Source organism: Chelonoidis abingdonii, chromosome 1 (genome assembly GCF_003597395.2).
Source record: "Chelonoidis abingdonii isolate Lonesome George chromosome 1, CheloAbing_2.0, whole genome shotgun sequence".
Lineage (NCBI taxonomy): Eukaryota > Metazoa > Chordata > Testudines > Testudinidae > Chelonoidis > Chelonoidis abingdonii.
In genome coordinates this window covers 237216394-237230040 of record NC_133769.1, presented here as the reverse complement: position 1 = coordinate 237230040, position 13647 = coordinate 237216394, and the positions used below count along the sequence as shown (strand labels likewise).

At 39.4% G+C, this 13647-nt stretch overlaps 1 protein-coding gene across 9 annotated transcripts in view; it reads left to right on the top strand.

The window, feature by feature from the left end:
* Positions 1-13271, top strand: part of TBL1X (transducin beta like 1 X-linked) — a 271928-nt gene extending 258657 nt beyond the window's left edge. For all 9 annotated transcript variants that reach the window (XM_075060629.1, XM_075060635.1, XM_075060632.1 and 6 more), the window contains 6 exons: positions 445-566; positions 4447-4521; positions 6376-6503; positions 7697-7862; positions 8844-8945; positions 9492-13271. In XM_075060629.1, the coding sequence (XP_074916730.1) occupies positions 445-566; positions 4447-4521; positions 6376-6503; positions 7697-7862; positions 8844-8945; positions 9492-9518 (620 nt within the window). In that variant the 3' untranslated portion in view covers positions 9519-13271. The remainder of the gene's footprint in view (positions 1-444; positions 567-4446; positions 4522-6375; positions 6504-7696; positions 7863-8843; positions 8946-9491) is intronic.
* Positions 13272-13647: the final 376 nt, after the last annotated feature.

The window sequence follows — 13647 nt, the reverse complement described above, 5'->3', positions numbered from 1 at the left end:
TTAAATTGGTTTAAAAAACAATTCAGTTAAAGCACTGCAGAAACCTTTGTGGAAATTTTTAATTTGACGTAAACAATTTATCTTAAGTTGGTTCCTTACCAAAGTAACTACATCTATATATAAAACAAGTTAAAACCAGATTAACAAAAGTGCACACAACTATAGGCTTAAATCTGGTCATCACCTAAGGAGTCTCACAGGAAGATAACATATGAAGCATCCATGGTACCCATTGCTAGGATAGTTAATAAACGAGTCCCTAGAACAACTACTGTATATTTTTTTCATATCGGACATCCACATAGCAATGAACTGTTCCAGATCTAACATAGGCCTATCACTAATTGGTGCCCTTGGTCAGGTTGGTGGCATGGGGAGAATGACTTGGGTAGCTGTTTCTTTGCCATATTCCCTAACATTCACTCTTTTGTTTGTGTTTCATAGCCCCTGCTCTGGATGTAGACTGGCAGAACAACACTACTTTTGCCTCCTGCAGTACTGACATGTGCATTCACGTATGCAGGCTTGGCTGTGATCGCCCAGTCAAAACCTTTCAAGGACACACAGTAAGTTTAAAGAGTTTGAAATTTTAGGAGTCATTACTAGCATGTGGTAGCTGGTGACGTTAAACAACTTCTTTGGGGAAGGAAAGGGATATAAACACAGATGTACTCTGTAAAAATGACTCTCTGTCTTTGCAAAGAGACTCACTGTTCTAAATCACAACATGCAGGCAAAACCCTCAGCTTACACAGTGAGGGTATTTACATGTAACTGACTCTAACGACTCAGAGATACATCAGTAAAATTTCATCTTCCGCTTTTGTAATCTCTTTAACAACATGATGTGAATTACAAAAACAAAGGAAACAATTACTTTAACCATCGTTCAGTTGTAGAATTAATTGGGTCGAGTAGGATCAGATCCATTGAGAGATACTTCCTTTATCTTTCTCCCCATTCTCCACCTGCCTATATACTGAAATATACTCCTCATTTTTTTCTGTTCTTGACTATCTCTCTTTGTGACTATTTAATGGTAGCCACAGGCTAATGTTGCATACTTTCTTTCACAAGAACACCGCTGAGCTACTACCGTATAAAATCACTAAGTAACTCCCCTCAACTGGCCACCTTCCCTTGAGGGAGAATTGGTCAATATGGAGACCTGTTGCTAATCACGATGGCTGGTGTTTTCTGAAAAGGTGCTGCTGCCTCCACAATAGGCCTTCATCCATGGGCTGGCGTTTTCTATTGAGTGGACTGACTGCTCCATTGTGCACATGGGCCAAATCCTGCCCACAAATATGTGTGTGCAATTCCTGTTAACTACAACTGAAATTGTGTGTCTTTATCTGAGGGGGAAATTAGTTAAAAATGTTTCAAGTACTATCCCTGCCACTGAGTACTCCACCCAATTTCTGTTCTTACAACACATTTTTCGCTTTTAAAAATACTTTTTCCCCCTGTTTCCATGTGAAAGGCCCATAGGAAACAGAGGAACTGGCTGACTAGATAGGGGAAACAGTGGGTCTGACTGCACACAAAGTGTTGTCAAATACACAAAGTAAGCTGGAGAAAAACAAAGAAAAAAATATCCTCTAATTTCATATAGTTATCATCACTGCAGGTGTTATTTGTACGAATAGTGGATAATAAAGTTTTCAGACTGAAAGGTGGTTTTGAAGTTGATCCAGTTTTAAAGACCACAAACCAGCTAATGCTCCAAGTTGCATTTTGTCTTAGTGCATTAGTACACACACTGGTATCGACAAAGCACCCTCTGGAGAGTTGCTCTACCTCTCCCCCACTATAATGCAGTCGTGGGGAGCCGAAAATCCCTACCGCATTATAACTGAAACCCCGTTATATCGGGGTTGGGGCAGCAGGGCTCCAGCAGTGATTTAAAGGGCCAGGGGCTCCCTGCATCAGCTGGAGCCCCGGAGCTCTTTAAATCCCCGCCAGAGCCCCACTGCTACTGTGCTATATGCGAACCCATGTTATATCACGTCACATTATAGCGGGGTGGAGGTGTGTTTGAGAATAGTCCGAAGAACTTTGTGTGTGTGTGTGCATATGTATATACATATATAGTCTTAAGAAAAAGTATTTGTTAGATTAATGGAATGTCAACCTCAGAAATTGTTTTAAATTTTCTACAGTACAGACCCATTTACGTGTGACCCGTTTACACACAAATCCGCTTAACGCGCAGTAGCGCCATGCCTCTCAGTGCTACCTATTTAAAATGCGAGATTCGTTAACACGCAGTACAGGAACTTGCTATGTAGCGCTACAGATTTGCTCACTAACTCACTGACAGAAATCGACAGGACGTGCAGAGCAGAAATGTGTTGTACTGTACATCTTTACCGATATTGGTAATATAATATAGGCCTAATATAATGGCAGAGGGCAAGCGTCAGCGTTCCTACACTGTAGAAGAAAAGCTAGCTGCAATAGATCAAGTAAATAGCAGGAAAACCTATCCAAAGTTTCAAAAGATATTGGGATTGCCGAATCTACTCTCCGAGGATGGCTTAAAAAACAAATCTAAACTGAATGGCTTTGTACAAAATATCGATTCTGCCGAGAGGCTTAAGCGAAAACGTGTGCACTATTCAGCAAAACCCACAACAGGCTGAAAGGAATGCCACTAAGTGGGCCAATTCTTCAAGCCCAAGTGATAAAATTTGGAAATTTAATGGGAGATGAATCATTCCAAGCCAGCAAGGGATTTATAAGTCGTTTTAAAAAGTGTCATGGCATAGCACAGATATCGATTTCTGCAGAAAGTCAATCAGCCGATGAATCGGCCACGAATGGGTTTCCCGTATCTATTTTACAAAATGAAGACTACCATGAAGAATAACTTCTTAATTGTGATGTAACAGCTTAATTTTGCAAAACTGCTACCTGATAAGACTTTAGCTTTTAATTACGAGACACAGAAAACAGCTGGATTTAAAAAGATAAAAGATAGTGTGACTCTTCTTTTTTGTAGTAATAAGACAGGCAGCCATAAGCTTACCCCTCTTCTCATTGGCCGCTTTCGTAACCTTCGCTGCTTCAATAACCTCAGTAGAGCCAAACTGCCAATAATATACGCTGACAGCAAAAATGCTTGGATGGCGAGACACGTTTTCGATAACTGGTTCCACAACAGCTTTATTCCAGCTGTTCATAAGCATCTGCAGTGGAAGAAACTCAAAGCCAAAGCACTTTTGCTGCTTGAAATTGTCCAGCCCATCCTCCTGGTATCGAAAGACGGAAAAATTTGAGTGCTATGCCTACCATTCAACACATCAAAAATTCAACGTTTAGACCAGGGCATTATTCAGAATTTTAAAAACAGTTATTGACAGGAGCTGATTTCGGCAATCGTGTCATGCACATCTTCAGGCATTTCCAAATTCCTGAAACAGTGAAACATGAAGGAAATTATTTATTTAGTTAAAAAAGCTTGGGATGGAGTAAAACACAAGTCCTTTGAAAACTGCTGGATGAAGACTCTCGGTGATGCCTTTTCTGTCAAAGACGGCTCAGACTTGGAAAACTCCAGCAGTGGCACAGATTCAGAGCCACACTTCAAAGGATTTTCGGAAGAAGACATCCTACAAACACACACGCAGACAAAAGAGGATAAAGGTAAACTTCTCTTTCAAATAATAAAAGATTTTAGTTTGGATACATCGCCGGAAATCATTACCGAGTGGCTGGAGATGGATAAAGATTACCTGACTTCAGAATTTGTCTGAGGAAGAAGTATTAACGGGCTGCAAGGCTATGTCAGACTGTGAAAGTGATGGCGAGAATTCTAATAGTACAGGCCTAAATGACAATGACGACAACAACGAGGATGTTGTTGAAAAGGTTAAAATTTCGCCCACAGAAGCCCTTAGAAACTATTGTAAGATTTATGGAGGAGCAAAATGCGGAAAATATCAAACTCATTCATCTGCGACGAATGACTTAGGAGAAAAAAAAATGCAAGCATAAAAGAGCAGAAAATAACGGTGTTTTTTTCCAAGTGAATCATAGACACTTTTTTCAGCATTGCCCTCTTAACCCGCGGTCCGTTAACACGCAGTCGTGATGGCTTGACTCCCAACATCCATGCGTAAACGGGTCTGTACTGTAATTGTTGCACCATTAAATGGTCTGGGACTAGGGTTTGTCAAATATTTTGTCGTGTGGGAAGAATCTGATGAATTAGCCAATTGTGTGGATCATTCATTAACACAAAAAATTGGTTTCCTTCCTCATATGTATTTGGATAGTGGGATGTGAAAAGGGATTTGTGCACATATAAGGTAAAGAAGAATGTAATGTAATTTTCAATAGGTTCACTTGTTGGAGTAATAAGACTTGAGTGCCCTCTGCTGGGTGCCAGGCACAATGCAGGCAACTTGGAATGTTCACGTAGAAAATCAATCTTTATTTCAGAATGAAGTCAATGCAATTAAATGGGACCCTTCTGGTATGCTACTAGCATCCTGCTCTGATGATATGACATTAAAGGTAATGTAATTTGATGGCTTGCCTCCAGACTGCTTAGTATTTTTCTCTAGTAGAAATTTACTTTATAACGTTTTCCATTCATGTTGTTAAAAAAGACCATTTTGTCTCTGTTTACATTTTTTTCCCCAGCCTGATGTTACCATGCTATTAAAACTCTCTGCATGAATGGTGGTTTCATCTTACCATTTTTTAATGAAATAAGAATGAACAAAGAGAAGCAGACAGAAAACTGAAGCATGCTATTTCAATTAGGATCTACTGTCTGATATGTCACTGTCATGGAATTATAGCAGTCTGAACTGAAAACCATATTTTAGGTCATCCTTTCTCCTTGCCAACACAGGACTGATCCTCACTGTACATTAACAAGTGTTTAACCACAGTAATTTACAGTGAATTCACTAAGAAGGTTTTCACCATTTCACCTGGAAGACTGTTCCAGTCTAAAGCCTCATCCACACTCAATAGTTAAAAAAAATAATTGTTAGTAAGGAGTATGATTGATTTATTTTTTTTTCCTGACATAGTTATACTAGTAAAATCCCTAGTGCAAGTGAAGTTATACCAGAGTAAAGATGCCTTTCCCAGTGTAGCTTATTTTGGTTCCCAACCCAGAATAAACTGTACCAGTATAAGCATCAGTATATTTAAAGGGGCAAAACTTTTAAGTGCAGACAAAGCCTAAAAGGATCTCACAATTATAAATTATAGACTGAGAAACTTTAAGACCAGAAGGGACCATCATGATCGTCATGTTCAGCCTAAATAATAATTTGCTCAGTTTCACCCTCAAACTCCTTGGTGCTTTATACACCTCAGATATTTGTTAGATGGTTTTTCTGTTCACCCATACCCCTATAAATTTTAATAAATTACTTATCCATATTTAGTCATTTCTCCAAATGATTTTTTTCTGAAATCAATCCCTCCAGTTCCTTAATCACTTCTGTTGCTCTTTTCTGAATTTCATCCCATTTCTGCACAGCCTTCTGTTACTTAGATGTCCCAAAGCATGTGCTATTTCCAGACTGTGCTCTCACATTCCTCATTAGTGATTCTACACTGCTGTACACAGTGACAAAGAGTCCTATGGCACCTTATAGACTAACAGACGTACCGCATCTGACCAAGTGGGTATTCACCCACAAAAGATCATGCTCCAATACGTCTGTTAGTCTATAAGGTGCCACAGGACTCTTTGCTGCTTTTACAGATCCAGACTAACATGGCTACTCCTCTGATACTGCTGGATATGTGGCTCACAAACACAATAGTTTATTCTCCTGCTGCTAATTTGTATCCAGTGAGTTTGAGCATTATTGCTTTTCCAGTATCTCTCTGCCACTGAATATCCGTAATTTTGGATTATTTCCCCACCCCCCAAGATTAGTTGAGGGTTTTTGGTTTGTCAGGCAGAGCAGTTTCATTATAAAACATGTAATTTCCATTCAACTTACGCTGATATTGAAATATTGCCTTGCATAATGGTGCATCAGTTATTGATTTGATTCCATCAAACATGTTATTAAAGACATCAGGAAAACAAATCAAAATACCACCAGGATGCTTGGAACAATCAAGATTTATCTAAGCCATACTTAAAATGGTTTTGATAAATTCACACTATGATTGAAACATGTAATGTAAATTCAGGTTAGATTCAATGGCCAAGGCAACAATTGTCAGCTTCTCTTGATCTAGCGGATAAACACAGTTAAATTTGCAAGGCCTTTGTAGTATACACACAATTGTCATATACAAACAGAATAGGAAGGATTGAAAACCAGGAGCTGAGAAAAGATTGCAAAGTTTAGATACCTGGCTGATTTTTTTTTCCTGATTCACCTGACATAGATTTGGAGTATGAAGCAAGATACATGTGTACATGACCTTCAGGCTCACAGCAAAGAGATTTATACTATCAAATGGAGTCCTACAGGACCAGGCACCAGCAACCCAAACTCCAACATCATGTTAGCAAGGTAAAAACAAAACCACCTCCTCTCCTACTGATGGTTTTTACTAGGCTATCAGCAAATAAAACTGAAAATCATTTCTGTTAGCGGATGAGAGGGGATTGACCAAACAGGGAGGAAATGTATAACAAACATGGAAAATGAAGCCATATAGTGCTTAATTTTTAAACTACTTTTGTAAAAAAATGTTACAATTGCCACTGCACCCAACACCCAGGTATCTGGGTTATATAAATGAATATTTTTAATTGATGCCCTGTAATGTATGGATTTTGCAGTCCATTAAACCAATTGGATGTACTCTAATGAGGGCCATCAAGCAAACTATATAGATATTGATATTTTTTTATCGTTAAGTGGTGTAGAACAACTCAGGTGGCTGTTAAACTTTCACCTCAAGAAATCCATTCAAGATTTAACTTCATCCAGTTTTAGACATCTGTTTACTCTTAGTAATGTCAGTAGATGCCTGGACCACTGGATTGATTAGCTAATTGGCACATAATGGCTGTATCTTCTGTATGATATTCTAGTGGCGTTGCCTCTTAAATTTATTTATTTATTTTGTTGGTCAAGTAGTTTTGTTTTGTTTGGAAGGAAAGTTGTTGGGTTTGGTTTTTTTTGATACAATACAGGGGATTTCTCCTGTCTTCTATTCATCCACAACATTGGATTTAGGTGGATTGTGGTAAGAAACAATGAGTAAATTCTGGGTGGAGGGTGAAAGAAGGTACAGGACCACTATGCTAGAGAATATGAAGCAAAATTCATTTGTTAGAGAAGAGACCAAATCCTCTGAGGAAGAAACTTTCCCTGGGGCAGGTTATCCTATACCTGTCCACTACAGAGTTACCACAACCTTCCTCCAAAGTAGCAGATAATGGTCACTGTCAGAGACAAGATACTGGACTAGATGAACAGCTGGTCTGATCCAGTAAGGCAATTCCTATATTCCTACTGCTACCCACAAATCCCCCCAATGAAGCCAAAGGTTCCAAATATGCACATCCACTGTAATAAATTTCTTTCACTTACGAGGGTTTGATATATCTCAGCCCTTCTATACCTCTCCTGTTTGAAGTACTGGTGCACATTTGTTTGTATGTGAGATGTGTCCTCACGAGTTACAGTATCTTTGCAAACTGCAGATAAACTAGTACCCTGGTCGGCACCCACTTGTGTTTGACTCTTTCCTGTAGTGCTTCATTCGATTCTACTGTTCGGCTGTGGGATGTTGAACGAGGAGTCTGCATTCATACATTAACCAAACATCAAGAACCTGTCTACAGTGTAGCTTTTAGTCCTGATGGGAAATACCTGGCCAGTGGGTCCTTTGACAAATGTGTCCATATATGGAATACTCAGGTACTCGTTTGATTCACGCACACTAATGAAAAGTGGATTATCTGAAACGTTACTAACAGAAATGATAAATGGAAAATGTCTGTATCTGTATGCACTGAATTTGTGAACCTAACCGTGGCACGAAAACCATTTGAGCTGATGGTGTGAGATGATGAGGTGCCTGTCCTTTCACATTTTTTTGCCAAAGGTTCATTGAACATGGAACTGTGCCAAGAAAATCAGTTGTCTCAATTTTATGTTAGTGTGTAGATGAAACTGCACTGAGCACATGAGGCATGTCAAGCTGCCGGTGGAGCAGCCTTTAGAAATAATTGTTGCTCCTATTAAGCAGCAAGCTGGGTTCATTTGAGATTCAGATATTCACAGGACTAATTTTTTTAGAGTGCTGCATATTTGTGAAGAGATTGCCATCACAAAGTTACATGGATCTGATGTTGAACAGGATAACAGGGCTCTGCAAAAAACTGGGATATTTGAAGTTACTTCTTTTCATACTAATGCCCAGAAAGCTTTTTGGGCTCATAGTGACTTCCTAGCAGTGCTTTCTCCAGGAACAAGCTGAATGATTTGAGCTATGCTTGTTTGTACACAGCATTCTTTTTTTTCCTAAGAAGTAAAAATGTTCAGGATATGAATTTTGAATATTTCTTTCTGTATTAGAAACCGCAGGGACCCTCCTGGGAGTGAAACTGGTGTGGTTTCCACCAGTCAGTGGGGATGGTGGATTTGGGATGGGACTACAGACAAGTATGTATACACTATGGATCCCAGCTCTTCAGAGGACAGCTGATTAAAATCCTGGTCCTGTTGAAGTCAGTGGCAAAACTCTCATTGACCTGAAGAGTTCCAGGATTTCACTCCTGGTATTGGTGCCTAACAGTGTAGGAACCAATGCACCTCATAGCAAACACACAACCATAAGTGCCACATAAAAATAAAATATCTTAAAAGTCAAATCTTGCAAATTGTTTTTCTTTCTAGAGTGGAACTCTAGTACATAGCTACAGAGGCACTGGAGGAATCTTTGAAGTCTGTTGGAATGCGAGAGGAGACAAAGTGGGAGCAAGTGCATCAGACGGATCGGTAAACATTTGTATTCATTCATTGTAAATATTTTGGGGGAAATCCTGTGCCGAGGCCAACACAAGTTCTGTGCACTGTTGCCTTCTCTGGACAAAGCTCAGAGGTGGGTGGGTGTGTTCCCTTATGTAGGGCCCAGTTCAGTGCTCCATAAAGTAGATGGTGTCTTTCCATTTACTTCAAGGGGCTTTGTTTCAGGCCCCTCAATGCACATTTCCTTGATTGCTACCCTTTATTTGAAATATGTTTATGATTAAAGAAAAACAAACACTACTGTTTCTTTCTCCTCCATGACCCTTGAAGTGTAAATCCTTCAGATTATCATGTAGAACCATAACAAGTAGAGATGAGAAACAACTTTTACATCTTCCAGCTCATTAGCTGGTGAATGCAGAATTGTCCCCCAGTCAGTATTCAATGATGCATTGTCTCTGTTATTGGTAAATTGCTTTATTACAAGATTAGAACTTGAGCGCACACACATTAAGAATCCAGAATAGCCTTCAGAAATGTTTATAACTCTTAGGTCTTCTCTTTCTACACCTCTAGGTTTGTGTTCTAGATCTGCGGAAGTAAAAGTGAAGTGTTTTAGAAGAAATTTCAAATGGACCAGCAGTGAATGTGTGGGGAGAAGCACTCTTCAAAACTATTCTTAACAGCTCCAGAACTGTACAAACTTGAAAAAAGTTAGTGTGTACAATGAAACCAACTCTCCCTGGCCAGAGAAGTCTAGTATTTTGCCCGTAACCTTCATCAAGGAGTAAAACTACAGTCACTTCAAAGGGGGAGAGGATGGTTTTCACCTGGAATATTCAGCCTTGGAAGCATGAAGCCACCAACTAGAGACTGCACTGTTTGGTTTGCATCTGAGAACTTGCTTTGATGGCTGAAAAAAAAAAAGCTGTGCCAAAAATAATAATAAAGAAACAAACTAAGCAAAATGCTGTGATAAACCAAAAGGGGAAAAAAAATCCTCCTCCATGTGGTGTTGTATTTTTTTCCTTCCAATTTGGACACTACAGTTGCTCTCCCAAAGGACATTCAAAGACCAGTTTGTACTGATGAAATGCGCAACTTTGTAATCACAACACTTTCTATTTTCTAGACTACTTTTTTGTTCAGTGGTTTTTCTATCAGCTGGAATATTATGTCCTGGAGTATCCTGGGCTTAGGTTGGATCTGATTTTTTTTTCTTTTTATTTTTCCTTCCCTTCTCCTTCTTGTTTCTCTCTCTCTCTCTCCCTCCTTCCCCCTCCTGTGTGCCCGCAGTAGATGCAGCCAGTTGGACATGACAACAAAAACTTTCGACAGTCTGCTTCTCCTCTTTCTCCGCCCTCCCTCCCGCCCCACCTATTTTTTTTATATCCTCCATGCTTCAGATCTTAGCATCTCAAGGGCACTTTCAGCAAATTGTGTAATAAGTGCTTTATATAAGAATGCAGTGCTGGGGAAGATTTTTACAGGCGAAAGATGACTTTTAAGAGAGAGAACCCAGTGTATTTTTGGAAAAAAATATTTTTTATGTTAAACATAATTTTAAAAGCCTAAAATAGCCACCAAACGTAGACTGCTTTGTGTAATTCAAGCAAAAGAATGACTCAAGTGGAATCCAAGGTACATTAAAGATGCAGTATCATTTTCCTCTCCTTTGTCTCATATAGTGCTGTAAGAAAATGTCATTTCGTACAACAACTATCAGGATTTAAACAATAATAACCTCTTCCTGCAGCCAGAAGTTTACGTGAGCTAATTTTTATTTTTGTGGCTGTATGATTATGTACACTTATTAAAAGAATGCAGAAGTTTGAGGTTATATATACAGAAATCATATCTTTGGGTCCATATACCCAAATAGTTAAATAAAGTAGTTAAATAATAGTAGTTAAAGGAAAGCAATTGTATATGCTATTTCCTGGCGAAATGGTCCCAAATTCTTGTTAAGGCTGCATTCTGTCACTCTCAGTCATGTTCATAGAACTGGAAGGGACCTTGAGAGGACATCTAGTCCAGTCACCTGCACTCATGGGAGGACTAAGTATTATCTAGATCATGCTGACAGTACCTCACTCCACTAGTCATCACATTGGGCTATCCTCTTCCCATCAAGTCAATGGGACTTTTACCAGATATTTAATAGGATCACTCCTTCCCCTTTGGATTCTCCCTAGGCACTGCAGAAGACAGCTATCAGATTGCCTTCTGGGGTGCTTTGCAAATCATGATCACAGAGGGCACAGGGCTGGGGGGCAGAAAAGATGTGCCGTGGGCAGAGTTGCAACATCCAGTGCTGTGGAGATTCCCAGCAGTGCTGTAGACCATGAAGCAGCTCAAGGAGTTGGCCACAACTTAGACAGATCCTAAGAGCTAAACCATGCCAGGGCCCTCTCCACCGTATGGAGCAGCCCTAGATCAGAACAGTGCAAAAGTGGCTTAAAGCCACCATAGCACCTCCATAGTGAGTTGAGTGCTGTGACTCTCAGAGTTGCCGCACAGAATCTTACTTGTTTCTTTCAGTGGTGCTGCCCAACAGGAGTAATTTGTAAGACCCTGACCCATAATGCTTAAAGCGGTGTGAAAATACCCAAGATACTTAATATATGGAATTAATATTTTATTTCATCTGATGTTTTTCTCTCTTTACTATGACACGCTAGCAATGTCTTGGCCTTTTCACAGGAGCTAACCACTGCTCACACATCGCAAGCCCTGTGATGTATAATTGGAGATCAGAGAGTAATTAAAACAATTAAACTATTAAGATTTTTCAGTCCTGAAGTAGAAACATTTATGTGGAATATTGGTTATTAATTGCTCTTTTTTACTCCCTAAAGAATGGAAGGTGGGAAGAAGGCAAGAGTTCTTTTCCTCGCAGTAATAAATCCATAGAGAATTAGACTTTAGGATGTCCAGATGACATTTTTGAACTGTTTTAAAATAGCTGCCCAGGCTGACCTGTTCAAGCTCAAGATAGGAAAAAGAGTACTTGTTAGAAGAAAGAACTGAGCTTTATTACAGATGTTCAGTGAGGTTTTATAAAGGACTGCTGATTTAATTGCTCACTAGTGTCATTGTGAGTGTTTATCGTTAGCGTTTTAAGCCTGTGCCTATGATGCCCGGGAGCCTTGGGTTGAATTTTCAAGGATAACAGGAAAGCAGCATCTGTTTTGGGGGGCTGCAGAAGACATGCTCAGAATGTGCTACTTTTGGGTCTGCAGTTTGTGTGACTCTTGAACCGGCCAAACATCAAGATGTGGTGATGTCAAGATAGGTGATTTTAGTCCAGTTGCTTTTGTTGCCTGGCTTTCTTGCTACACAGAAATATCTAAAACTGATGGAGCCTGTTCCAGGAATTTTAACTGGGAGATACTTTGTGGGTGTCAAAAAAACATGTTTCGTTTTTGAAATGATACGAATTAGCACCATCTTCTCTCTGCTGAGTTACATAAAAGAAAGCAGGCAAGTAAAGCACAGTTTCAGAATTTGGCAAGTATCAAATTCTCACATGCATCTGACGAAGTGGGTATTCACCCACAAAAGCTCATGCTCCAATACATCTGTTAGACTATAAGGTGCCACAGGACTCTTTGCTGCTTTCACATGTGAAAGACGACGTTGTCCCAAAGAAGAATTCTGTATACATATACATGTTGTTAGCCTTCTGCAGACTGGCCCATTAACCTTCCCGGAGGCTTACAGGAATTGTACCTTTACTGGCTGCATGGAACTGGCCTTGAGATGCAATGGCAACCTTTGAATACATGGCCAAGCTCTGCGTCTTTAATGTAGGTTACTGCATCTTTAATGTAGAAAACACTGGGTCCCTTGGGGGGCATTACAGGGCCTGACAGTTACAGGGTTAAACACACACTAAACCCATGCTACATCTTAGGAATTTCCTTTTGATTTGTTTTTAAAAAGAAAGAAAAAACAAACCTAGGTAATTTTAGAGCCAAGTGAAGTGCACTTTGTCAAATGTAAGGGTCTGTTTTGGTTTTGGGGTTTACTTTTTCTTTTCTTTTTCTAACTTTTTTTTTTAATTGTGGTTCTTTGTCAATTGCAGAAATGTTCTTTCAGCCACTCACTGAAATTTTGAATTCTGGCTTCTGCAGTTTTTATTGTCTGTGTCAGACTTGCAGCCAGACTTGGTTCTCATTTCAGCATTTCCCAGATTCTGTTGAAACAACATCAAGCCCTATTTTGTTTCCCCTCCACCTGCACTCTCTCAGAAATCACCTTGTGTATTTGTAGCTCATTTGTTTCAAGGAGAGAATCAACAGATCATATTCAGTGTCTTGAATAAATTGCTATATTTTGATATTAGAGAACTCTGCGCGTATTGTTCCTTTTTCTTTCTTGGCCATTAACTTTTTGCTTCCCACATTCAGGAGCTGGGAGGAATGTGTCGGAATGCAGCATATTTGTTGTAGAATTTTGCTTTTCCCAAATGGCCCTTCTATTTAAAAAATACTCTATTTCAAAAGGGGCATAACTAAATATTGAGCAGTCCAGATGGTAAAGAATCAACTTAAGTGAAATACTTATAAAGCACTTTTATACCAAAATAAGTGTCCATAAAAAGGGGCTAGCTAAATGAGTGTCTAAATCAATGTGGTTAAATGTAATTTTCTCAGATAGACAAGGCACCGCAACCAGTATAGATGTCATAAATGCAGATGGGATATGCCCTTGACAGCAGGTGCCAATT